A 24574-nucleotide genomic window follows, 5' to 3' on the forward strand; every position below is an offset into this window, starting at 1 on the left:
GTAACACGCATGCGCATGACGTCACCGTTTTCACAAACTTTAATTTTTTGTAGTTTACACAGAGGTGATAATGGTATCGTTTTCAAAAGACTTGCACTTAGTTTGTGTTTTCAGGTCGTGTAAATAAACAGTCAAAACGCATAAATAGTTTTCCGCATTTAGTTGAAAACTGTGTCGTGTAAACGGTCCCATAGTTAAACCGTTCATTGTTTGTTCATGTTTGTCCACTAACCCTCTCTAAAATTCTCTTTGGTCTTTTTTTTTTTACCTAAAAATTACGTTTTGTATTTTTAGAATTTTTTACTTTATCGGAACTTGCTATGCGATCACAAAAAACATCATGGACGTGCTTTGTAAAGGTTAAATGGTGCTAAAAAAAAGTCACACTCGTATTGTTCGCAGTCAAAAACGAGCGCATTGGACATAAATGGGAAACGAATCTCATCTAGTGGAAGTGTTTGGTACTGCACCCAAACTAAATCTTACTGAAAGCTCATTTTTTGGAACACAACTTGTTTAGATTTCCTCACAGTTCTAATGTAAAACATATTTTGGAAAATTTCATATAAAATTAAGAGTATTTTTGTGCATTTTTCATAATAAAAATCTTAAACTACTATAATTTGTTATTTTTATTTATTTATTTTTTTTTAACTTTTCACTTCAGCAATAATAACCAAACATTAGTCTGTTATCCAAAGCATTCAAGATTTATGACGGAAATTTAATTTTCAATTTTTAATGTGGAAATTTAATTTTCAGGTTTGTGCTCAAACGGGTAATAAATGGATTATAACTTTTCCATAAATATAATTTAGTGCCATTAAAATCCCCTAAAAATGCGAAATATTAAATTAACTTAAAAAAATGTATTAAACATTATCAAACTAAAAATATTGTACATTTAGTTAATTCATTTAAAATAGTTTAATATCGTTAATTAACGTTAACAAATAAAACCTTATTATAAAGTGTTACAATTTACTCTGAATCACCATGGAAACGAAGATCTTCCAGTACATGGAAATGATTAGGAGAATTTTTGGGGGGGATTTTTGCTCATTTATTTCATATGAAGCTTTGAACACCTTTGACTTCGGTTAAAAAAGGAGTTTAATTGTGTCCATCTGAATGATGCTGTGTGTTCATCATTTATTGATTAGTTATTGAATATATACTGTAATCATCATATGGAGTCTGTCAGCAGCAGATATCTGAGGTGTGAGATTAAACATTATTAGAGACGTTAAAGGACTGTTTTTACGCATTTCATCTAGTTAGTTGCCAGAGCAGCGTTTCTCATGTTTGTAGTTTAACTTGGACAAAAATATACACACAAACTTTAAAATTAAAATGAAAGCAAAGAAAAATACCTTTTTGCTTTGTACTTTTGCATGAAACAAACTTTAGTAAAAGACAAACACAGATCTGGAGTCTGTTTCGCTCTTCTGCTTCTCAACAACAACAACATTGTTCAGGATTTGCATTTCCACAGGATGAGGAACAATTCCTCGTTTCATTTTTAATAATAATACTTGTAAATGTCCCACATTTGCATGAAGGCTCCGTCAGTGCACACACACACACACGCACACACACACACACACACACACACACACACACACACACACACACACACACACACACACACACACACACACACACACACACACACACACACAGTGTATTAACAGGGTTCACAGACACATTATAATGTGAACACACACACCTGCGCTTCAGTGTGTGATGAAGATGTGCGATTCTCAGTTCAGTGTGAAGAATCCGATCAGCCAATCAACAGCCTCCTCCAGCTCCTCCTGCTCTCTGATTGGTCCTCAGCGTGACAGACTCTCACATTACGAGCTTCATCTTCTCACATCTCGAGCAGAGACTCGAAGAACTGAAACACTGAAACTCTTTCAGACCTTGTTTTTACTTCAGTGAAGATGAACAGCAGGAACCAGGAGTGTGTGGAAGCGCCCAGATATCTCAGGTAACACACACACACACACACACTTGTTTTCCAGTACAAATATCTAAACATTCTTAAATCAAGATATATTTACTGGTTTTATATATTTAAGTCTTGTTTATCAAAATTAAGTGAGTTTTTGCTTAAAGCCAGTGTTATTTTATTATCTTTGAGATACTGTTTTAGTTTTCATTAATAATTTGAATTAGTTTATATATTTGCTATATTTTATATTAGTTTTTTTTTATATTTTAGTTTAAATTTTCAGATGTTATTTTAATTTTAGTTGAAGTTTTATTGATTTATTTTTTTTTTAAATGTCTATATAGTGTTTTTTAAAAATTTTATTGTTTAGTTTTGCAATTTTTGTACAGCAAGGTAAAAAAAATAATTAAAATAAACTTAAATTGTTCTTTACTTTAATTTCAGTTTTATATTAGTTTTATATATATATATATATATATATATATATATATATATATATATATATATATATATATATATATATATATATATATTAGTAAAATTTCAGATGATTTTTATAAGTTTTATTGATTTTATTAGTTGTTGTTTTAAATGTCTATATAGTTTTTTTATTAATTTTATACAGTTTAATTTTCAATTTTAATTTCAATTAATTTTCAGTTCAATTTTATTAGTTTTGCAATTTTAGTACATCAAGTTAAAAAAAAGAATTAAAATAAGCTTAAATTGTTCTATAATTTAATTTCAGTTTTAGATTAGTTTTATATTTATATATATATATATATATATATATATATATATATATATATATATATATATATATATATATATATATATATTGTTTTTTAGTTTAAAATTTCAGATTATTTTTTTATTGTTTATTAATTTTATACAGTTTAATTTTCAATTTTAATTTCCATTCATTTTCAGTTCAATTTTATTAGTTTTGCAATTTCAATACATCAAGTAAAAAAAAAAGAAATCTTGCCTTGGAATTAAAATAAGCCTAAATTGTTCTATATTTTATTTAATTTCAATTAATGTTTATTTTATTTCAAATAACAAAAAATGTGGGTTTTTTATGGTTTTGGTTATAAAATAAACTTAATTCAAAGGGAAAACAAAATAATTTTTCTGACTCCATTGTTTTAAGCACAAACTTGTTACATTTTTCAGAAAACAAGACTAGGGATGCTTGATATATCGGTATCGGCCGATACGTGTTCATTTTTAATGTTATTATAATGAAAACACTACAATTGTGATCTTGGGACATGGATTTAATGTTGAAACTTTTGTTTTTGTAATCAGGCTCTTATATATCGGTTATCGGCTTTCAAATATAAAGAATTATCGGTTATCGGCCAAAATTGGCTGAACAAAACTTCATATCTTCAGTCATTTCTCTTCTCCAGTAAATGTATCTTGATTTAAGAATGTTTAGATATTTGTGCTGGAAAACATTAAGACAGAAACACTGAGTCTTTTGCAGTGTATTCATCTCTCTTCAGCTGTTCTGACTGTTAGAACTGCTTTATTTTCTTGTATTATAAGCTGGTTTACGGCTCAACAACACACAGAAAATGAGTCCTGCGGTTGTTTAACGGCTCATTAAAGCAGTTCGTCTTGCGTTTATTACTGCCAAAGTCTCTTTACAAGAGTGAAAATTCTCCAGGAACTCATGAAAGATGTTTTCTGCACATTCCCAGCTGGTTGTGAAGTATCCGATGTTTTCTGAGGGAACTGAAGATTGAATGAACATTCCTGACTCTGTTTACTGCCGCTGTGAGGTTAATATTCTGGAACAGTGTAATGTGCTTATATGAAGTCAGGCGCTTCTGTTTGGAGTGTTTGGTGCTGAACTCTCTAATGCTGGGTTAAATATGGACAAACCCTGTGATTGGGTTGTTTTCACCCAGCCATTTTTTTCAACCAATTTTGGATTTATTTTTTTAGCCAGCAATATAGTAATATAGTAAAAGGCATGTTTTTGCTCACCCCCAAATAGGGGCAAATTCGTGGGGTATTTTAAGCCAACATGGGTTGTTTTTAACCCAGCATTTTTCAGAGTGAATCAGACATATGTCCATGATGGATCCGCTGTGTCTCCTGCAGCTCCAGATCCGAGCGGGAGACCGAAGCTTTAATCCGCTTCTTATCCTGCTGATCCTTTACTTCCTTCTGCGCAGACTGAGACATTCACATTCAGACTGAGAACTAAACATTAATAGAGCAGACAAACAACACAATCCTGTATGTATAACAGGAATAATTCTACACTGGCAGTCAAATGTTGGGAAGATTTTTAAATGTTTGTGAAAGTCTCTTCTGCTCACCAAAGCTGCATTTATTTTAATCAAAAATACAATAAAAATTGTGAAATATTATTATAATGTAAATCAGCTGGTTTTTATGTGAATATATTGTAAAATATAATTTATTCCTGTGATCAAAGCTGAATTTTCAGCATCATTACTCCAGTCTTCAGTGTCACATGATCCTTCAGAAATCATTCTAACATGATGATTTGCTGCTCAAGAAACATTTATGATTATTATCAATGTTGAAAAGAGTTTGGGGTAATATTTAAAAAATAAATGTAACACATTAACATTAAATTGATAAAAAGTGTCAGTAAAGATGTTTATAATGTTACAAAAGATTCTATTTCAAATAAAAGCTGTTCTTTTGAACTTTCTATTCATCAAAGAATCCTGAAAAATAAAATGTATGATGGTTTCCACAAAAATATTAAGCTGTTTTCAACATTGATAATCATAAATGTTTCTTGAGCAGCAAATTATCATATTAGAATGATTTCTGAAGGATCATGTTTGATCACCGGAATAAATGACATTTTACTATATATTCACACGTAGTACAGCTATTTAAACTGTAATAATATTTTACAATTTTTACTGTATTTTTGATCAAATAAATGGTGAGCAGAAGAGACTTATTTTTGAAACATTAAAACGTCTTAAATATTCCAAACTTTTAAAAGCCAGTGTAAGTTTTACAAGAAAATACTATTTCAGTTTTTCAACTTCAAAATTTCACATTTAGTTTAATGTACTACTTGCCACTTCTTCATAATTAATTGTGAAATTTACTAGCAATTTCTATGGATCTTTTCTGCCACAGAATAAAAAAATAAAAAGATAATTGTGACTTTTTATCTCACAATTATCTCACAATTATCTCACAATTCAGAGCTGAAAAAGTCAGAATTGCAAAATATAAAGTTGCAATTAACTTTTTTATATTTTACTCCATAGCATTCCATAAAAAAAATAGTTTCTACAACAATATTTTCATTGTTTTGGTTTTTCAGTGTTTCAGTATTTTCTGTGTTTTCAGTGTTTCAATGTTTTTAGTGTTTCAAGGTTTCAATGTTTCAGCTTTGCAGTAATTTTAGTGTTCCGTTATATCAATGTTTCAATGTGTCAATATTCACGTTTCATTGTTTCAATGTCCCAGTGTTTTCCATGTTTTGTTTTTCATTGTTTTCCGTGTTTTCATTGTTTCAGAGTTTTCATTGTTTTGGTTTTTTGGTTTTTCAGCATTTTCAGTGTTTCAGTGTTTTCATTGTTTCGGTTTTTCAGTGTTTTCAGTGTTTTTGGTGTTTCAGTTTTTCAGTATTTTCAATGTTTCAGTGTTTTCAGTGTTTCAGTGTTTCAATGTTTTTGGTGTTTTGGTGTTTCAGTGTTTTCAGTGTTTTTGGTGTTTCAGTTTTTCAGTATTTTCAATGTTTCAGTGTTTTCAGTGTTTCACTGTTTCACTTTTTCAGTGTTTCAGTGTTTTTGGTGTTTTGGTGTTTCAGGTTTTCATTGTTTTTGGTGTTTCGGTTTTTCAGCATTTTCAGTGTTTCAGTGTTTTCAGTGTTTCGGTTTTTCAGTGTTTTTGGTGTTTCAGTATTTTCAATGTTTCAGTGTTTTCATTATTTCAGTGTTTCAGTGTTTCGATGTTTTTGGTGTTTCAGGTTTTCATTGTTTTTGGTGTTTCGGTTTTTCAGCATTTTCAGTGTTTCAGTGTTTTCAGTGTTTCGGTTTTTCAGTGTTTTTGGTGTTTCAGTTTTTCAGTATTTTCAATGTTTCAGTGTTTTCATGATTTCATTATTTCAGTGTTTCAGTGTTTCGATGTTTTTGGTGTTTCAGGTTTTCATTGTTTTTGGTGTTTCGGTTTTTCAGCATTTTCAGTGGTTCAGTGTTTTCAGTGTTTCGGTTTTTCAGTGTTTTCAGTGTTTTCAGTGTTTCAGTTTTTCAGTATTTTCAATGTTTCAATGTTTTCATTATTTCAGTGTTTTCATTGTTTAAGTGTTTTTGGTTTTTCGGTTTTTCAGCATTTTCAGTGTTTCAATTTTTTGGTGTTTTGGTGTTTGAGGTTTTCATTGTTTTCAGTGTTTCGGTTTTTCAGTGTTTTTGGTGTTTCAGTTTTTCAGTATTTTCAATGTTTCAGTGTTTTCATGATTTCATTATTTCAGTGTTTCAGTGTTTCGATGTTTTTGGTGTTTCAGGTTTTCATTGTTTTTGGTGTTTCGGTTTTTCAGCATTTTCAGTGGTTCAGTGTTTTCAGTGTTTCGGTTTTTCAGTGTTTTCAGTGTTTTCAGTGTTTCAGTTTTTCAGTATTTTCAATGTTTCAATGTTTTCATTATTTCAGTGTTTTCATTGTTTAAGTGTTTTTGGTTTTTCGGTTTTTCAGCATTTTCAGTGTTTCAATTTTTTGGTGTTTTGGTGTTTGAGGTTTTCATTGTTTTCAGTGTTTCGGTTTTTCAGTGTTTTTGGTGTTTCAGTTTTTCAGTATTTTCAATGTTTCAGTGTTTTCATGATTTCATTATTTCAGTGTTTCAGTGTTTCGATGTTTTTGGTGTTTCAGGTTTTCATTGTTTTTGGTGTTTCGGTTTTTCAGCATTTTCAGTGGTTCAGTGTTTTCAGTGTTTCGGTTTTTCAGTGTTTTCAGTGTTTTCAGTGTTTCAGTTTTTCAGTATTTTCAATGTTTCAATGTTTTCATTATTTCAGTGTTTTCATTGTTTAAGTGTTTTTGGTTTTTCGGTTTTTCAGCATTTTCAGTGTTTCAATTTTTTGGTGTTTTGGTGTTTGAGGTTTTCATTGTTTTCAGTGTTTCGGTTTTTCAGTGTTTTTGGTGTTTCAGTTTTTCAGTATTTTCAATGTTTCAGTGTTTTCATTATTTCAGTATTTCAGTGTTTTCATTGTTTCAGTGTTTTTGGTGTTTCGGTTTTTCAGCATTTTCAGTGTTTCAATGTTTTTGGTGTTTTGGTTTTTGAGGTTTTCATTGTTTTTGGTGTTTCGGTTTTTCAGTGTTTCGGTGTTTTCATTGTTTCAGTGTTTTCTTTGTTTTGGTGTTTCAGTTTTTATGTATTTTCAGTGTTTCCTTTGTTTCGGTTTTTCAACGTTTCAGTGTTTCCATTTGTTGGTGGTTCAGTTTTTCAGTGTTTTTGATGTTTCAGTTTTTCAGTATTTTCAATGTTTCAGTGTTTTCATTGTTTCAGTGTTTTCATTGTTTCAGTGTTTTCATTGTTTCAGTGTTTTTAGTGTTGTCTATCGGGTGTGATGATTTCAAAAGCGGTACAAGGTTTAATGCTGTAGACAGACGAGGGAAGCGTTCCATCTTCGGCTGAATCTCAAGACGCTGAAGTGAATGTGATATGATCTGATCTGATGTTTCGGCTCCTGGGTGGAAGGATCTGTTGTCGGATCGATTCCCTGCATGAGTTCAGGAACTGTGGAGCCGAACGTCCCAGGCATTCCCTATCGACCCTGACCACAGGAGGGCAGCGGATCAGGAGTGCCACAGGCGTCCTGAAGCAAAGACATCCGAATGACGATGATCAGTGATTTTAGATGTCACACATTCATACCAATCTGCTGAATCTCTTGAATATCTCTTGCCGGTTTAACTTCCATCAGTCATGTATAAAACTAGTATATTTTTAGAGTTCATCTCAAGTCATTTATTTATCATGTTTTGCAGTAAAGAGGAGGCAGTTGCCATGGAGACGGAGTTGCTAAGGGATTATCGTTTCGGACGGCAACAGCTGACGGAGATACTGGGACACGCGTGTGCGACCGCCATCGCAAAGGTCTGCAGGGACGAGACTTTAATGATTCCAAATCAAGATACATTTACTGGAGAAGAGAAATGACTGAAGAAATTAAGTCTTGTTCAAAGAAAAAATGTATCAGTTTGTGTTTAAATCAAGAACAAATATCTGTCAGGAAAATAATCTTGTTTTCTCTTTGAATGAATTTTATTTTTCTGACTCCGTTGATATTTGTTCTTGTTTTAAGCACAAACTCACTTCATTTTGATACAAGAAAATACTATTTCAGTCTTTCTACTTCAGAATTTCTCATGTATCACTTGCCGATTCTTTGTCATCATTTGTGACCGTTTTTGAGTTAAAGTAAATCCTGCACCAACTTTTTGTCAGTTTTCACTCAGAAATTTCTAGTAAATTTCACAAATAATTATAAAGAATTGTCAAGTAAGAAATCAAATCAAAGTAGAAAGACTGAAATAGTATTTTCTTGTGTAGATGCTGATAAAGAATTTTTAGGTTTAAGAGCACATAGTCCACCGTCTTTATACTTCAGTGTCACGTTTGATTCAATGCATCACTTGCTGTTTCTTTGAAATTATTATTGGTGACAGCTGACAATCAGTGTACTCTCGCAGGCCTTCCCGCTGTCGTCTCTGGAGAAGCGGCAGCCCACGGTGCTGGTGATCTGTGGACCGGACCAGAACGGCTGCGTGGGGCTGGCCTGTGCCCGACATCTCCATGTGTTTGTGAGTCAACGCACCACACGCTTGAGCTATGATCCATGATCATTCTGACCCACTCCATTCCCAAACCTGATTCCTGGTTCTGGTGACTGATGGATGTCTGTGTTTGACAGGAATACATTCCCACAGTGTTCAGTCCCAAACGCTCCCCGGACAGCCTGCATCAGGACCTGACGGTGCAGTGCGAGCGGATGGACCTGCCGTTCCTGTCCTACCTGCCCACCGAGGTCACACTAAACCACGACACACCAGTTTAGGAAAATGAAATGAGAAGAAACTTGAGTTCTTAATGTTATCTAAATAAAAGTCATAGTTCAGAGTTTACTTTTTAATGTAAATCTCAGTAGCACTCAGTTGTTAATATTAGTTAATGCATTGTACTAGCAATGAGCAAAACATTTATTACCCTTTGTTAATGTTATTTAATAAAAACACAATTGTTCATTGTTTGTGTTAATTCATTAACAGGCATCTTTTGAACAAATAAAGTCAGATGAAGTTAATCAGTGCGTTACACTCTTTTTAGTTGCACTGATAATCAACAATAATATTCTAAAACACCTTTTGCTGGTTTTCTTCTTGAAGGTGCAACTAATCAATGACGCATATAACGTGGTTGTGGACGCGGTTCTGGGTCCAGAAACTGAACTGAAGGCCATCGATGAGCCGTTGACTAGCATCCTGCAGACTCTACGAGGACTCAAAGTCCCCATCGCCAGCCTGGACATCCCGTCAGGTACTGAACCATTTCATTTACAAACTGGAGTGGTGAGTTTTTCCATGAACATGTTCCACGCCTACAGAAGCCACATTTACCTTCATGATTTCTCCCTTTCGCATGAGCGTCGGGTGCAAAGACTGCAAAGACCAAGAAAATGCCAGTTCCTCACAATAAGAGCCTGTTCTCTTAGTAGAAAAGGTTCTATATGGAATCTTAAGGAAGGGTTCTGTCAGCTGCTTCATATATAGAACCTTTTAGGAGTTCCCATCATTCATTTAATGCATTTAGTTTTTTTAATGCATTTTATTTTTATGTATTTTAATTTTAATACAGTTTTCTAAATTAAACAGCTCAACACTTTATTGGTAAACAATTTTGAAGAAAAAAAAAACTTATACATGAAAGTATTATGCAATCATTTAAGACATTTCTCCTTATGTAGAATCTTTATTTATTTATTTATTTATTCAAGAAAGAGGTGTACAGGCTCAACATTGGGTCCTCTTCTTTTTTATATTTTCAGGATGGTGTAGGGCGGTTTCTATGCAACATTTTACAAGTGAGGCCCAAGGCATAAAGGGTTCTTTAAAACTGAACCAAGACCACTATATGGAACCATTTTGGCATAAAAGGTTCTTTAAAACTGAATCAAGAACACTATATAAATGGTTCTACATAAAGGGTTCTTTAAAACTGCCTTTTTGGCATAAAGGGTTCTTTAAAACTGAATCAAGAACACCATATAGAACCTTTTTGGCATAAAGGATTCTTTAAAACTGAATCTAGAACACCATATAGAACCTTTTTGGCATAAAGGGTTCTTTAAAACTGAATCTAGAACACCATATAGAACCTTTTTGGCATTAAGGGTTCTTTAAAACTGAACCAAGACCACTATATGGAACCATTTTGGCATAAAGGATTCTTTAAAACTGAATCTAGAACACTATATAGAACCAAAACTGAATCATGAACACCATATAGAACCTTTTTAGCATAAAGGGTAATTTACTTTAAAACTGAATCAAGAACACTATATAAATGGCTCTACATAAAGGGTTCTTTAAAACTGAATCTAGAACACTATATAGAACCTTTTTGGCATAAAGTGTTCTTTAAAACTGAATCGAGAACACTATATAGAACCTTTTTGGCATAAAGGGTTCTTTAAAACTGAATCTAGAACACTATATAGAACCTTTTTGGCATAAAGGGTTCTTTAAAACTGAATCTAGAACACTATATAGAACCTTTTTGGCATAAAGTGTTCTTTAAAACTGAATCTAGAACACTATATAGAACCTTTTTGGCATAAAGTGTTCTTTAAAACTGAATCTAGAACACTATATAGAACCTTTTTGGCATAAAGTGTTCTTTAAAACTGAATCTAGAACACTATATAGAACCTTTTTGGCATAAAGTGTTCTTTAAAACTGAATCTAGAACACCATATAGAACCTTTTTGGCATAAAGTGTTCTTTAAAACTGAATCAAAAACACTATATAGAACCTTTTTTGGCATAAAGTGTTCTTTAAAACTGAATCTAGAACACTATATTGAACCTTTTTGGCATAAAGTGTTCTTTAAAACTGAATCTAGAACACTATATAAAACAATTTTAGCATAAAGGGTTCTTTAAAACTGAACCAAGAACACTATATAGAACCTTTTTGGCATAAAGGGTAATTTACTTTAAAACTGAATCAAGAACACTATATAGAACCAAAACTGAATCATGAACACCATATAGAACCTTTTTGGCATAAAGGATTCTTTAAAACTGAATCTAGAACACCATATAGAACCTTTTTGGCATAAAAGGTTCTTTAAAACTGAATCAAGAACACTATATAGAACCTTTTTGGCATAAAGGATTCTTTAAAACTGAATCTAGAACACCATATAGAACCTTTTTGGCATAAAGGGTTCTTTAAAACTGAATCTAGAACACCATATAGAACCTTTTTGGCATAAAGGGTTCTTTAAAACTGAATCTAGAACACCATATAGAACCTTTTTGGCATTAAGGGTTCTTTAAAACTGAACCAAAACCACTATATGGAACCATTTTGGCATAAAGGATTCTTTAAAACTGAATCTAGAACACTATATAGAATCAAAACTGAATCATGAACACCATATAGAACCTTTTTAGCATAAACGGTAATTTACTTTAAAACTGAATCAAGAACGCTATATAAATGGCTCTACATAAAGGGTTCTTTAAAACTGAATCTAGAACACTATATAGAACCTTTTTTGGCATAAAGTGTTCTTTAAAACTGAATCTAGAACACTATATAGAACCTTTTTGGCATAAAGTGTTCTTTAAAACTGAATCGAGAACACTATTTAGAACCTTTTTGGCATAAAGGGTTCTTTAAAACTGAATCTAGAACACTATATAGAACCTTTTTGGCATAAAGGGTAATTTACTTTAAAACTGAATCAAGAACACTATATAGAACCAAAACTGAATCATGAACACCATATAGAACCTTTTTGGCATAAAGGGTTCTTTAAAACTGAATCTAGAACACCATATAGAACCTTTTTGGCATAAAGTGTTCTTTAAAACTGAATCGAGAACACTATTTAGAACCTTTTTGGCATAAAGGGTTCTTTAAAACTGAATCTAGAACACTATATAGAACCTTTTTGGCATAAAGGGCAATTTACTTTAAAACTGAATCAAGAACACTATATAGAACCAAAACTGAATCATGAACACCATATAGAACCTTTTTGGCATAAAGTGTTCTTTAAAACTGAATCGAGAACACTATATAGAACCTTTTTTGGCATAAAGTGTTCTTTAAAACTGAATCTAGAACACTATATAGAACCTTTTTGGCATAAAGTGTTCTTTAAAACTGAATCGAGAACACTATATAAAACCATTTTGGCATAAAGGGTTCTTTAAAACTGAATCTAGAACACCATATAGAACCAAAACTGAATCATGAACACCATATAGAACCTTTTTGGCATAAAGGGTTCTTTAAAACTGAATCTAGAACACCATATAGAACCTTTTTGGCATAAAAGGTTCTTTAAAACTGAATCAAGAACACTATATAGAACCTTTTTGGCATAAAGGGTTCTTTAAAACTGAATCTAGAACACCATATAGAACCTTTTTGGCATTAAGGGTTCTTTAAAACTGAACCAAGACCACTATATGGAACCATTTTGGCATAAAGGGTTCTTTAAAACTGAACCAAGACCACTATATGGAACCATTTTGGCATAAAGGATTCTTTAAAACTGAATCTAGAACACTATATAGAACCAAAACTGAATCATGAACACCATATAGAACCTTTTTAGCATAAACGGTAATTTACTTTAAAACTGAATCAAGAACGCTATATAGAACCTTTTTGGCATAAAGTGTTCTTTAAAACTGAATCGAGAACACTATAAAACCATTTTGGCATAAAGTGTTCTTTAAAACTAAATCTACAACACTATAAAACTATTTTGGCATTAAAACTAAATCTACAACACTATAAAACTATTTTGGCATTAAGGGTTCTTTAAAACTGAATCAAGAACACTAAGTTTCTATATAAAACCACTTTTCTTCCAAGCACTTATATTGTGTGTATCTGCAGGCTGGGACACCAATGAATCCAGTTCGGAGGGAATCAGTCCTGCAGTTCTGGTTTCCTTGATGACTCCCAAGAGATGTGCCCTGAGCTTCCCTGGATCTCACTTCCTGGCCGGACGCTTCCTGCCCTACGACATCCAGAAGAAATACGAGCTGAACTTGCCCAAGTTCTCTGGAACAGATTCTGTCGTGGAGCTGTGATCAAGTTCATCAGCATCAGAGCCACAAACAACTCAAGAGTGATGTGAATGTTGGATTTTATTAAAATATAAATGTTCAGCCAATGTTCTTCCAGTGTTACATTTACTGAATAAAGTTTGTCCAAACTAAAATGTTGCTCCTCAAAACAGCAAGATTTCTAACATGACATTTAAACATTTACTCTTTCAGGAGTGTTTTCTGATGCAGTGTAAAATCTGCACCTTTAACATTCATTTTTTTTAATGACACGATCTTAACATGAACAGGGGAAAAAAAAAATGCTCCTTAGACGTCGTCATAAAATATAAGTGCATATTTAAGTACACTTAATATCCACCCATGAGCCTCAATCATCTTCAGTCCATCATCTTCACCTGAAACCAGAGGAAAAATCACATCAGGCACTATTCTAACATCTCCACATTAAATCAGTAACAAGATCAGATGCTGCTGAAATCAATGGAAACCGTAATACCAACCTCACCCATTACTTTCAGGGTAAAAAACATCGTTCAACAGCTTGACCTTCTTCAAACAAGAGACGGTTTCTGATCAGAAATTAACCTGAATAAAACCAAAGGAAGAAAATTAACCACTCAAAGTCAGGACTCGGATATTAGCACAGAACTAGTCTCAAAAACAATACTAAAAAAAAAAAAATCAAATTAGCTCTAACGTTTCACAAATTGAACTAAGTGCGTCTGATGAGACGCCGGGCAGAGCCTAAACTTTGAAGGACTTTCTAGAATGGTTGACAATGCATGGGGAGAAATGAGTGAATCTAATTCTCAGTATCTGTCGTCTCTTCAGCTGGAGGTGCAAGACTTCAGGGAAGCGGCACAGAGCTATACGACACCATGCAGACGCAACTGAAACCACATTTAACATCTGCGCCTGTGAAGGCATCCTAGAGTCTCAGAGCAACAAATAAAACTCAGTTAAAGATGAGAGCAAAGGAAGGTTACCTCACGGACACAGGGCTATTGTATCTCCGTACATGAACTAGCCCAGAGAGAGACAGAGCAGCCAGAGCTTTCAGGATTCGCTTCGGTAGGTGCAACGCTTCATGATCCAGGTTTGAGGAAACTCACTCCACTCTTTACAGAAGCGGAGCGCTTGGATTCAACGAAGCATTGGGTGAAACACACTTAAGAACTTACACTTATGGACAAACTAGCAAGTCCATTAATCATTAAACTTAGGGTCTAAATTGAGAGATTGACACACCTGGAAAAGTTTAATTTAGTTAAATGTAAACTGCAGGGAGTAAACCTTTAATAAATGATCATCTAAACTCAACTAGTCTTGAAATCCAAACACAAACTCTTGGGATCCTATTGGAGTTTGAGCTTGTTTGCTTAAACTACCTCAACATGGTTTTAGTTATGAATGTGCAGGAAATGTGACATCAAAAACTCTTTGAAATTCATCAAAATCTTCACCCTCTAAAGACATCATGTGCTTCCTAATGATAAACTAGTTCAAGTCTTAAAGTCCCTAGAAAATGAATCTTACATCTGAGATGTTTAATATGCTCTTGCTTTGTGACACTAAAGACAATTAACAATCCGCACCAAAATTAAATCTTGCACATCCACTCATTTTAATTACTTGTTTTTGCATTATAGTTGCGCATTCAGCTGCAATTTAAAGTATTTATAAATGCATGATAATGCAAAAACAAAAACGCAGTGAGGACTTAATTTCTTTGCATTTAAAATTGGCTGCAATACTTAATGCAAAAGTAAATTAAAGAATAAGAATGTGTAAATTATACAATTAAATCTAATTCTCTGCATTTTAGTCAGTTGCAACTTTATTTTAACGCACAACTATAATGCATAAACAGGTACAGTAATTAGAACGAGTAGGTGTGCTAAATTATAAAATTCTCTGCATTTAACCCCTTAAGCGTCATCCCTTCCCTCCCCCCGCATAAACATGAAAATGCACTATCCAAACTTAAATGGTTGCAATTCGAGAATGTTTTAGAGATGACATTTGGCAAATTATTGAATAAATTATGAAAGTTGGAGAAAAAGTTTTGGAAGTTTATGTAAAAATATATTTATATTTTATATAAATTTTACAAAACATGTTAAACTTCAAGAAAATCAAAGCCAAAAATGTGAACAAGTTGTATTCCAAATTATAAGTTGATCTCAAAAAATTAGCTTTCAGTAAGATTTTGTTTGGGCGAAGTACCAAACCTTTACAAGAGGACATTTAAGCTCCATTATTGATCGTATATATTGTTTGAGTGATCTGAACCATATTTTTCCATAACTTCTTACATTTTATGAAGTACACATCCTATTCTGAGGTATTATGATAAGCTTGGCAGAATTTGATTTGAATTCAACCTCCAATAAACAAAAAGAATGTGCATTACAGCTCGCCACCGCATCATAAATGGCGAACCCATCTTTACCCCCCCTCTTTATATTTAAAACATTCAGACCTCAAAAGAAAAAAAAAAATATATATATATATATATATAAATAAAAGAATGGAGATCTTTTGAACTCTTGCGATGAAAGATTGGTAGAAACCTCAGTGATTCATGATTATGTTTGTGTCAAAATAAAAAGGGCTGAAAATGCCTTAATTTATCAATTTGCAAAAAATCTCTCAATATTCTTGTTCCTCTAATCTACATTATGGTTTTAAAAATATTTAAAACCATCTTTAGTAAAGCCTATAGTGGACAGTGACAGTTAAGGGGTTAAATCAGCTAATATGAAAGTTATTTTGGTAACACTTTAAGGTTTTAGTTGCTTAATAGCCAGTTATTAGCATGCATATTACTAGAATATAGTCCGTTTATTAGTACTTAAGCACATATTAATGCCTTACTCTGCATGACCGTATTCTACACAGTACCTAAACTTAACTACCTTCATTTTAAAGCAATAAATTATGAGTTTAAGGGAAAAGCCGTAGTTAAGTGAATGCATTCTTATGCTTAAGTGTTACCGTTATTTTTAATGCTGTACACATGATTTGAATTCTAAAACATTAGAATGAGCTAAAAATCACCATGATAAAATTGTTTAATGCCCCCCGATTATTAGATCTGATTTCTTTTTATGGTGAACCTGCACAGAATCCTCATGTTCTTTCCCATCTTGACTTGTAGATTTTTTGAAAGGCACAACAGAATTCAAAGCGTTTGAACAAATTGTTTCGTTTAATAGGCTCCATGAAGCCACAATTGAAGAGCAAAAAAATAAAAGAATTAAAACAAAATAGTGAGTCAAATTCTGATACAAAGAAAACAAGAGCACAAGGATTTTTTTCCCAGTTCTGGAGTGTACTGTTAACAATTTCTGGTTCTCTTTTCAAGTAAATATTTGATATATATATTTATATATTAGGTCAAGAGTCCATGATTAAAAAGCAGGCGTAGAGCAGAGACAGAGACCTCAGGCAGCGCAAGCCTCGAGAACCGGACGCTCCAGCTGCGCAGCGGTCACCAGTCTGAAAGGAATTCACTTTTTGGATACTGGACATGGACAAATCATTGCCTTAGAGCTAACAAAAGGAGCCGTTCTCTTAAATGACAGCGGCTGCACTGGAACAGTATTAGAATAGTAACAGAGGAGGCTCTTGGACCAAAAACACACTCTATACTCCCCATAGAAGCAAAGGGACCCACATGGCTACACAGTGACAGTGAAGGTTGGTCAGCATGGACAAATGCAACGTTTAAAGGTGTCAAACGAGGCAGAAGAGGAGCCCGTCGTTGGCGCTCTTCTCATGTAACATGAACACATTCGTTCAGAAACGGCCTTTCTCTCAAAGTACAAGAACAGAACAGAAACAGGGAGAACAGCTACAAAACAAATCCAAGAATAGATCCATGAGTCTTTAGAAACGCTCGGCCAGTGTCGTGTCGGGTCTTGGGTTTTACTCGGTTACAGCTGAGGAGGAAGTATCACACATCAAGACACTGAAGAATCTCAACAGGTTTAAGACAGAAAATCCCTCTAGCTAACCAACCCACTAAACCAACCAAAGACATGAAAACAGGGTCGCTTCGAGCGATCTGGAGAATGAGAGAAAGAGCAACCGTTCCTCCAATGGAGATGATCGGATGATTTTTTTTTCTTTTTTCTTTTTTTGAGATCAAATTGGTGGTCCTGAAGCTTTCGATCCAAATTAAAAACCGTAGCATTTTGAAGCATGTGTTTTAATGACCCATTTAAAGAGAAAAAAAAAAAAAAAAAAAAGTTGTAAAAATGACGACTAATTCGCCCCAGTTGTAGAAACTCAAGAAAAGCCTGTTTTACCAGTCTACGGCGGCACAAGGACAGCCGACATGCTTGTATGGGGATTGTAGAGCCCAGGAAGCTAATACGTACCATAGCTATCATAGCTATCTCTGTAAGAGCCGCCTCGATCGCCATAACTAGAACTCCTGCACAAAGAGACAGAAAAACACCTTCAACATGTGAGAAAAACACTTATCAAAACTGGTTATTCCTGTATTTATCTTGAGTGAGGACACTCAAACATCCTCAAAGCAAAGCTCGAGTCTAGCCCCAGACTAAAATGCCCGTTTGAGCGGTTTTAGCTTAAAATCTTAAAATGTCATTTGTCACCGCCATTGTTGTCTCAAGACTCCAATAATGCTTATTTTCTTTCAAGGCATGTTTATAAAAGCTACTTAAATGCCCTAATTGAACCAATCCTGGCTTAATCTAAGCCCTGTCTGTGAAATTGGGCCTTAAAGGCTTGAAAAATCCTGAATTGACTAATTTTGTTCTGAGGCAGATTCATGCAATAGATCAACTGATTCACATACTATGGTTTCATAGTTGAGGTCTAATGTCAAAACGTCTCATGGTTGCGGTCTAATGTCAAAACGTCTCATGGTTGCGGTCTAATGTCAAAACGTCTCATGGTTGCGGTCTAATGTCAAAACGTCTCATAGTTGAGGTCTAATGTCAAAACGTCTCATAGTTGAGGTCTAATGTCAAAACGTCTCATCGTTGAGGTCTAATGTCAAAACGTCTCATCGTTGCGGTCTAATGTCAAAACGTCTCATGGTTGCGGTCTAATGTCAAAACGTCTCATGGTTGCGGTCTAATGTCAAAACGTCTCATGGTTGCGGTCTAATGTCAAAACGTCTCATGGTTGAGGTCTAATGTCAAAACGTCTCATAGTTGAGGTCTAATGTCAAAACGTCTCATAGTTGAGGTCTAATGTCAAAACGTCTCATAGTTGCGGTCTAATGTCAAAACGTCTCATAGTTGAGGTCTAATGTCAAAACGTCTCATCGTTGCGGTCTAATGTCAAAACGTCTCATAGTTGAGGTCTAATGTCAAAACGTCTCATGGTTGCGGTCTAATGTCAAAACGTCTCATAGTTGAGGTCTAATGTCAAAACGTCTCATAGTTGAGGCCTAATGTCAAAACGTCTCATGGTTGCGGCCTAATGTCAAAACGTCTCATGGTTGCGGTCTAATGTCAAAACGTCTAAATGTCAAAACGTCTCATGGTTGCGGTCTAATGTCAAAACGTCTCATAGTTGAGGCCTAATGTCAAAACGTCTCATGGTTGCGGTCTAATGTCAAAACGTCTCATGGTTGCGGTCTAATGTCAAAACGTCTCATAGTTGAGGTCTAATGTCAAAACGTCTCATGGTAAAACGTCTCATGGTTGCGGTCTAATGTCAAAACGTCTCATAGTTGAGGTCTAATGTCAAAACGTCTCATGGTTGCGGCCTAATGTCAAAAAGTCTCATGGTTGAGGCCTAATGTCAAAACGTCTCATGGTTGCGGTCTAATGTCAAAACGTCTCATAGTTGAGGCCTAATGTCAAAACGTCTCATGGTTGCGGTCTAATGTCAAAACGTCTCATAGTTGAGGTCTAATGTCAAAACGTCTCATGGTTGCGGTCTAATGTCAAAACGTCTCATAGTTGAGGCCTAATGTCAAAAAGTCTCATGGTTGCGGTCTAATGTCAAAACGTCTCATAGTTGAGGTCTAATGTCAAAACGTCTCATAGTTGAGGTCTAATGTCAAAACGTCTCATAGTTGAGGTCTAATGTCAAAACGTCTCATAGTTGAGGTCTAATGTCAAAACGTCTCATGGTTGCGGTCTAATGTCAAAACGTCTCATGGTTGCGGTCTAATGTCAAGTCTCATAGTTGAGGTCTAATGTCAAAACGTCTCATAGTTGAGGTCTAATGTCAAAACGTCTCATAGTTGAGGTCTAATGTCAAAACGTCTCATAGTTGAGGTCTAATGTCAAAACGTCTCATGGTTGCGGTCTAATGTCAAAACGTCTCATGGTTGCGGTCTAATGTCAAAGAGTCTCATAGTTGAGGTCTAATGTCAAAAAGTCTCATGGTTGCAATCTAATGTCAAAGAGTCTCATAGTTGAGGTCTAATGTCAAAAAGTCTCATGGTTGAGGTCTAATGTCAAAAAGTCTCATGGTTGCGGTCTAATGTCAAAACGTCTCATGGTTGCGGTCTAATGTCAAAACGTCTCATAGTTGCGGTCTAATGTCAAAACGTCTCATAGTTGAGGTCTAATGTCAAAAAGTCTCATAGTTGAGGACTAATGTCAAAACGTCAATGTCTTATAGTTGTGGTCTAATATCAAAAAAGCCTCAGTATCAGTCTAATGGTTAATTTCTCTCTCTTTTTTTTTTTTTTTTAAATTGCGGTCCAATATCAGAAATTTTGATAGTTGCAATCTAATGTCAAAAAGTCTCATAGTTACATAGGATCTGTACTAAACACACCTGTCTCTGTTGTAGCCGCCACCCCCTCCGGAGGAGTAACCGCCTCCTCCACCTCCGCTTTTGTATCCGCCGCTGTAGCTTCGGTCTCCTCCATAACTACGGTCGCTGCTGCCGTAACCGCGGTCTCCTCCTCCATAGCCGCCACCGCCTTTAGAGATCAAGACATTATGGCACTGTGACTTTGAGAACCTGACACATCAGTTGTACAGTTTGAGAGATCAGCACCTCTCGAACCTCCTCTTCCTCGGCCTCCTCTGAAGAAACCCCCACCTCCTCTTCCCCCTCCTCCACCTCTGTAGGATCCACCACCAGAGCGGCCACCGCCGCCACCGCCCTTCCCGGCCTCATCCACACGGATCGTTCGGCCATCCACAGACTACACAGGAAAAACAAGAGTGCATTAGTGAACAGCCACTTTTTGCTCCCTAAAGTATTTTACCCATCACTAATCTCAAAACTCAGGTGAAATCTTCTGTACAGCATCATGGGAAACGTAGTTTTTGAACATGGCTGTCATGGATGAATAAGGTTTTTAAAAGTGTGGTTAAAAATATATTATATATATATATATATATATATAATTCATTTTGAAATTTTATTAAGTGTTAATAAGACGATGTGGTTTATAGTCAATTAACACTGCCCGTCACAAGATGGACCAAAAAAAGTCATTCGTTTTAACCAAATTTTCAGTTATACCAAGTGCTAACATTAAGCAATGCTAACAGGCTGATATCTAGCTAGCAAAAGGACAGACAAACATTTTATATTTAGTACAAGTTTTAAAATTAAAACATTTTCCATGTTTTATAGCAGTTTTACCGAATGACCTGATGTTTCAGGACACGTGTGTGGAAACATGAGTTTTTCAAATAGTTAAAAGAGTTAGCTTCCTGACCATGTGGTCCTTTGCAGGTGTCTGAATGAAGTCACATCCTGTCACATGATACAGAACGCATGACTTGATCTAAAATGGTCCTTTTATATTGGCTACTACGAATGACAATGAAATTCATTCTCTCTCATAAAGCATTGATTTCTACACAAATTTAAAGCGTTATTTCACCCAAAAATCAAAATTCTTTAAAATTACTTGCCCTCATGTCGTTCCACACCTGTAAGACCTTCATTAATCTTCAGAACACAAATTAAGATATTTTTGATGAAATCCGATGGCTCAGTGAGGCCTGAGCAATGACCTTTCCTCTCTCAAGATCCATTAATGTACTAAAAACATATTTAAATCAGTTCATGTGAGTACAGTGGTTCAATTTCATAAAGCGACAAGAATATTTTTGGTGCAAAAAAAAACAACCAACATAACATATAGTGATGGCCGATTTCAAAACACTGCTTCATGAAGCTTTGGAGCGTTATGAATCAGCGTGTCAAATCAGTGGATCACCAAAGTCACGTGACTTCAGCAGTTTGACACAATCCAAATCATGATTCAATACGCCAATTCATAACGCACATAACTTTTTTTGCGCACCAAAAATATTCTCGTGGCTTTATAATATTGAACCACTGTACTCACATGAACTGATTTAAACATGTTTTTAGTACATTAATGGATGTTGAGAGAGGAAATGTCATTGCTGGCTATGCAGGCCTCACTGAGCCATCGGATTTCATCAAAAATATCTTATTTTGTGTTCTGAAGATGAATGAAGGTCTTACTTTATTATGGTGTAATAAATGACAATTAATTTTTGGGTGAACTAACCCTTTAATACTCTTTTGCACGATGTTGATATATTTTATTTGTGTTTATTACAGCACAATTTTATAAGTGCATTTATTAAACTAAGATATTTTAATAACAAATGAAACTGCTGTATTGGCCTTTGGACGGTTAAACCGAATGATCTTTTGACACTTAACCTTTAAAATACCTTTATATGTAACAAAATATAATCAAAACCTTTAGGATTAAATAAAATATCTAGTGCTACCTTACATGCCTTTCATGACATATCATTTTTTTATTAAGGCCTTTCGCCAAAAAAAAAAAAAAAAAAAAGGACCGTGGTGTCATTGACCCACACACGGCTCTTTTTAAAATAAGTTAAAAATGCAAAAAGACGGTATGATTCTCTTTAAGTCACTGATTAACCTCAGAACTCACTGGAGGTCTGTCTTTAAACGTTTTAAGCTTGTTATAATATGGAAAGAAATAATTTAGTTTTTTTAAGAACTTATTTTTATTTCAAGAGCCGACTGTTGTGCTCGTGTAAATCAAAACTAAAAGTGTTTCAGTAACTAACCTTTCCATTCATTCCCTCCAGCGCGTCCTTCGCATCGTCTGGATTCTCAAAAGTCACGAAACCGAATCCTCTGGATTTGTTGGTTTCTCGGTTTCGGGCCACATGAACTGAAAACAGGCATATTATAATGAGCTGCTTATGTAAATCACAGAAAGCGCACGGGGTGCAGAGCGGGGCTGTGATTGGCTAGAGGGCGGGACTTACCGTTGGTGATGACGCCATATTTGGAGAAGGCGTCTTCTAGCGATTGTTCGGTGGTATCGAAACTCAAACCGCCGATAAACAGCTTCCCTTCGTCAGACATTCTGAACTACAAACACAAATAGATCAATAAAACAAGTTAAAAATCACAGCTTAGATATATATATAAAAAAGTGTACATAACGCGTTATGGCTGGCTCTTGGCGGTAAAAATGGAAATAATAAATAAATAATTAAACGAGGCGTTTAGTTGTGCGCTCAGAATTGGTTTTCAATATTTCATGTGCGATTTATTTAATAAAACACTCGATCTGGGTCACCGCGCGCACACCGCGCGAAACTAGGTCAAACAATAGACTCCCATACAAACACACGAATGATCGAATAAAACATAACGAACGCAGACCCGCGACCATCATATATGCATTATACTACAAAAATACTCAACCCTATATTGTGAAAGTATCGATTAAGATATTTCAAGTTGATAAAAACGGTTGATCTCAGATGAGGATGATGAAGATCTCCATCAGTCGCCGCCATTTTAAGCAGCGCGCGAGTCGTGAAGGCCAAACACGCGCCAAACTGATCAATAAGCTAAGCTTTTAAATACGCGATATGTTAACATAGTGAAGCGTACATCGAATGAAACAAGCAAATGCCGGTGAAATGTAGGTAACGTTACCTGTAATGTCGCAGTAGTAGTGGCAGATGAAGTAACGTGTATGCGTCTCTCACACGATCAGCACTCCAGAGACGCAGAGAACAACCGCGCAGCCCTTATATAGCACTGCGCTCGAGGGGCGGGGCCTACACACGCGCTCATTAACATATTCAAACCAGAATGAACCGAAATGAACCGAAAGTTCCAAAGAACAGCATTTATTTGAGATAGAAATCTTTTGTTTGTTTTGTTTTTACATTATAAATGTCTTTACTGTCACTGAAATAAAAAGTTTTTAAAATATAATAATTTTATTCAGCAAGGCTGCGTTTAAATGAATCAAAAGTGACATTTATGTTACAAAAGATTGTGTTTAAAATAAAAGCTGTTCTTTTGAACTTTCTATTCATCAAATAATCCAGAAAAACAGGTTTCCAGAAGAATATAAAGAGTGATAATAATCAAGAAAAATGTTTCTTGAGCAGCAAATCATCATATCAAAATGATTTCTGAAGGATCATGTGACACTGAAGACTGGAGTAATGATGCTGAAAATTCAGCTTTGATCACAGGAATAAACTTTCTTACATTTTTTGCTGTTGCATTTTATTTCACTGTTTTGTAATAGTGACAACATGCCCAGCTGTTCACAGAAGGTCAAGATGTGTTACTTTTACAAATAAATAAACCTACTTTTAGTACAATGCGACAGCTTACACCGGTCTCCCCCTGTGCATTACAACAATAAGTGCAAGACTGCACATTATCCGAGGCCTGTGGATCAGAAGACTGAATAATGAAGTCAAACAACTGATTTCTGCTGCATGTTTTGCATGTGAGAAAGTCTCACTGAATTTCCTTCCCCCTTCAGACATTCAGACAAAAGGTTTACCTGCATGTGTGTCTCAGTGAGAGACAACCATGCAGTGATGTGTTAATGGCTGCAGCACTCATTATTCATGTATGCAAATGACACCTGCTGAAGTGTGAGAATCACCCTACACACACACACACACACACACACACACAAACACAGTGATAAGCTAATCAAATTATTCAAATTATTAAAGAGTCTCCTCTTTAACAGATAAACATTTGATTCATACTAGAATATATTTCCCTAAATTACAGGTGAATTAAAATATAAACACAGTATTTATTAGTTAAATGAAGCAACTGGTCACACAGCTGAAATTTTGTTTTATTAAAAAGGAAATTTAATTTGTTTTACTTTTGGGTTTCATATTCTGATTCGGCCTTGTTGTGTTTTGGGATGCAGTGCCACTTTTGTCCAGTAGATGTCAGTGTGTTTTCACGTTGCACGTACAGCGTCTCAATGACATCATGATGCAGATTTATGTGAGACGATTTGATAAAAACAGGAAAAAATAA

General features: G+C 34.7%; 2 protein-coding genes across 6 annotated transcripts; one reads left to right on the plus strand and one right to left on the minus strand.

Moving 5' to 3' along the window:
* The first annotated feature begins 1859 nt into the window (after positions 1-1859).
* On the plus strand, positions 1860-13321 carry LOC137002457 (yjeF N-terminal domain-containing 3-like). Its single transcript, XM_067362107.1, has 6 exons — positions 1860-1993; positions 7949-8057; positions 8654-8764; positions 8875-8988; positions 9347-9497; positions 13101-13321. The coding sequence occupies exons 1-6, from the start codon at positions 1947-1949 to the stop codon at positions 13295-13297; spliced, it is 729 nt and encodes a 242-aa protein (XP_067218208.1). The 5' UTR covers positions 1860-1946; the 3' UTR covers positions 13298-13321.
* A 295-nt stretch (positions 13322-13616) lies between these two features.
* cirbpa (cold inducible RNA binding protein a) lies at positions 13617-23341 on the minus strand. 5 transcript variants are annotated; one of them, XR_010891867.1, is made up of 8 exons: positions 23204-23341; positions 22522-22627; positions 22318-22424; positions 20276-20426; positions 20051-20198; positions 17662-17717; positions 13777-13861; positions 13617-13671 (listed from the first exon to the last, which is right to left on the minus strand). XR_010891867.1 is itself a non-coding variant. In XM_067362111.1 (7 exons), the coding sequence occupies exons 2-7, from the start codon at positions 22619-22621 to the stop codon at positions 17207-17209; spliced, it is 531 nt and encodes a 176-aa protein (XP_067218212.1). In that variant the 5' UTR covers positions 22622-22627; positions 23204-23341; the 3' UTR covers positions 16469-17206. The 5 variants fall into 5 exon arrangements, 4 of the variants coding, with proteins under 4 accessions (XP_067218212.1, XP_067218211.1, XP_067218210.1 ...); XM_067362111.1 differs by lacking the exons at positions 13617-13671; positions 13777-13861 and adding an exon at positions 16469-17220 and having other exon boundaries at positions 20321-20426; XM_067362110.1 differs by lacking the exons at positions 13617-13671; positions 13777-13861 and adding an exon at positions 16469-17220 and having other exon boundaries at positions 20285-20426.
* Positions 23342-24574: the final 1233 nt, after the last annotated feature.

This window comes from Chanodichthys erythropterus, chromosome 16 (assembly GCF_024489055.1).
Source record: "Chanodichthys erythropterus isolate Z2021 chromosome 16, ASM2448905v1, whole genome shotgun sequence".
NCBI classification, from domain to species: Eukaryota; Metazoa; Chordata; class Actinopteri; order Cypriniformes; family Xenocyprididae; genus Chanodichthys; species Chanodichthys erythropterus.

Bases quoted from the DNA above. Each gene is read 5' to 3' on its own strand.
- LOC137002457 (XM_067362107.1), top strand. From the start codon at position 1,947: ATGAACAGCAGGAACCAGGAGTGTGTGGAAGCGCCCAGATATCTCAG. The intron at 1,994-7,948 runs GTAACACACACA...CATGTTTTGCAG, and splicing joins GAAGCGCCCAGATATCTCAG to TAAAGAGGAGGCAGTTGCCA. The intron at 8,989-9,346 runs GTCACACTAAAC...TTCTTCTTGAAG, and splicing joins TGTCCTACCTGCCCACCGAG to GTGCAACTAATCAATGACGC.
- cirbpa (XM_067362108.1), bottom strand. From the start codon at position 22,621: ATGTCTGACGAAGGGAAGCTGTTTATCGGCGGTTTGAGTTTCGATACC. The intron at 22,425-22,521 runs GTAAGTCCCGCC...GCCTGTTTTCAG, and splicing joins ATATGGCGTCATCACCAACG to TTCATGTGGCCCGAAACCGA. The intron at 20,199-20,275 runs GTGCTGATCTCT...TGATCTCTAAAG, and splicing joins AGGAAGAGGAGGTTCGAGAG to GCGGTGGCGGCTATGGAGGA.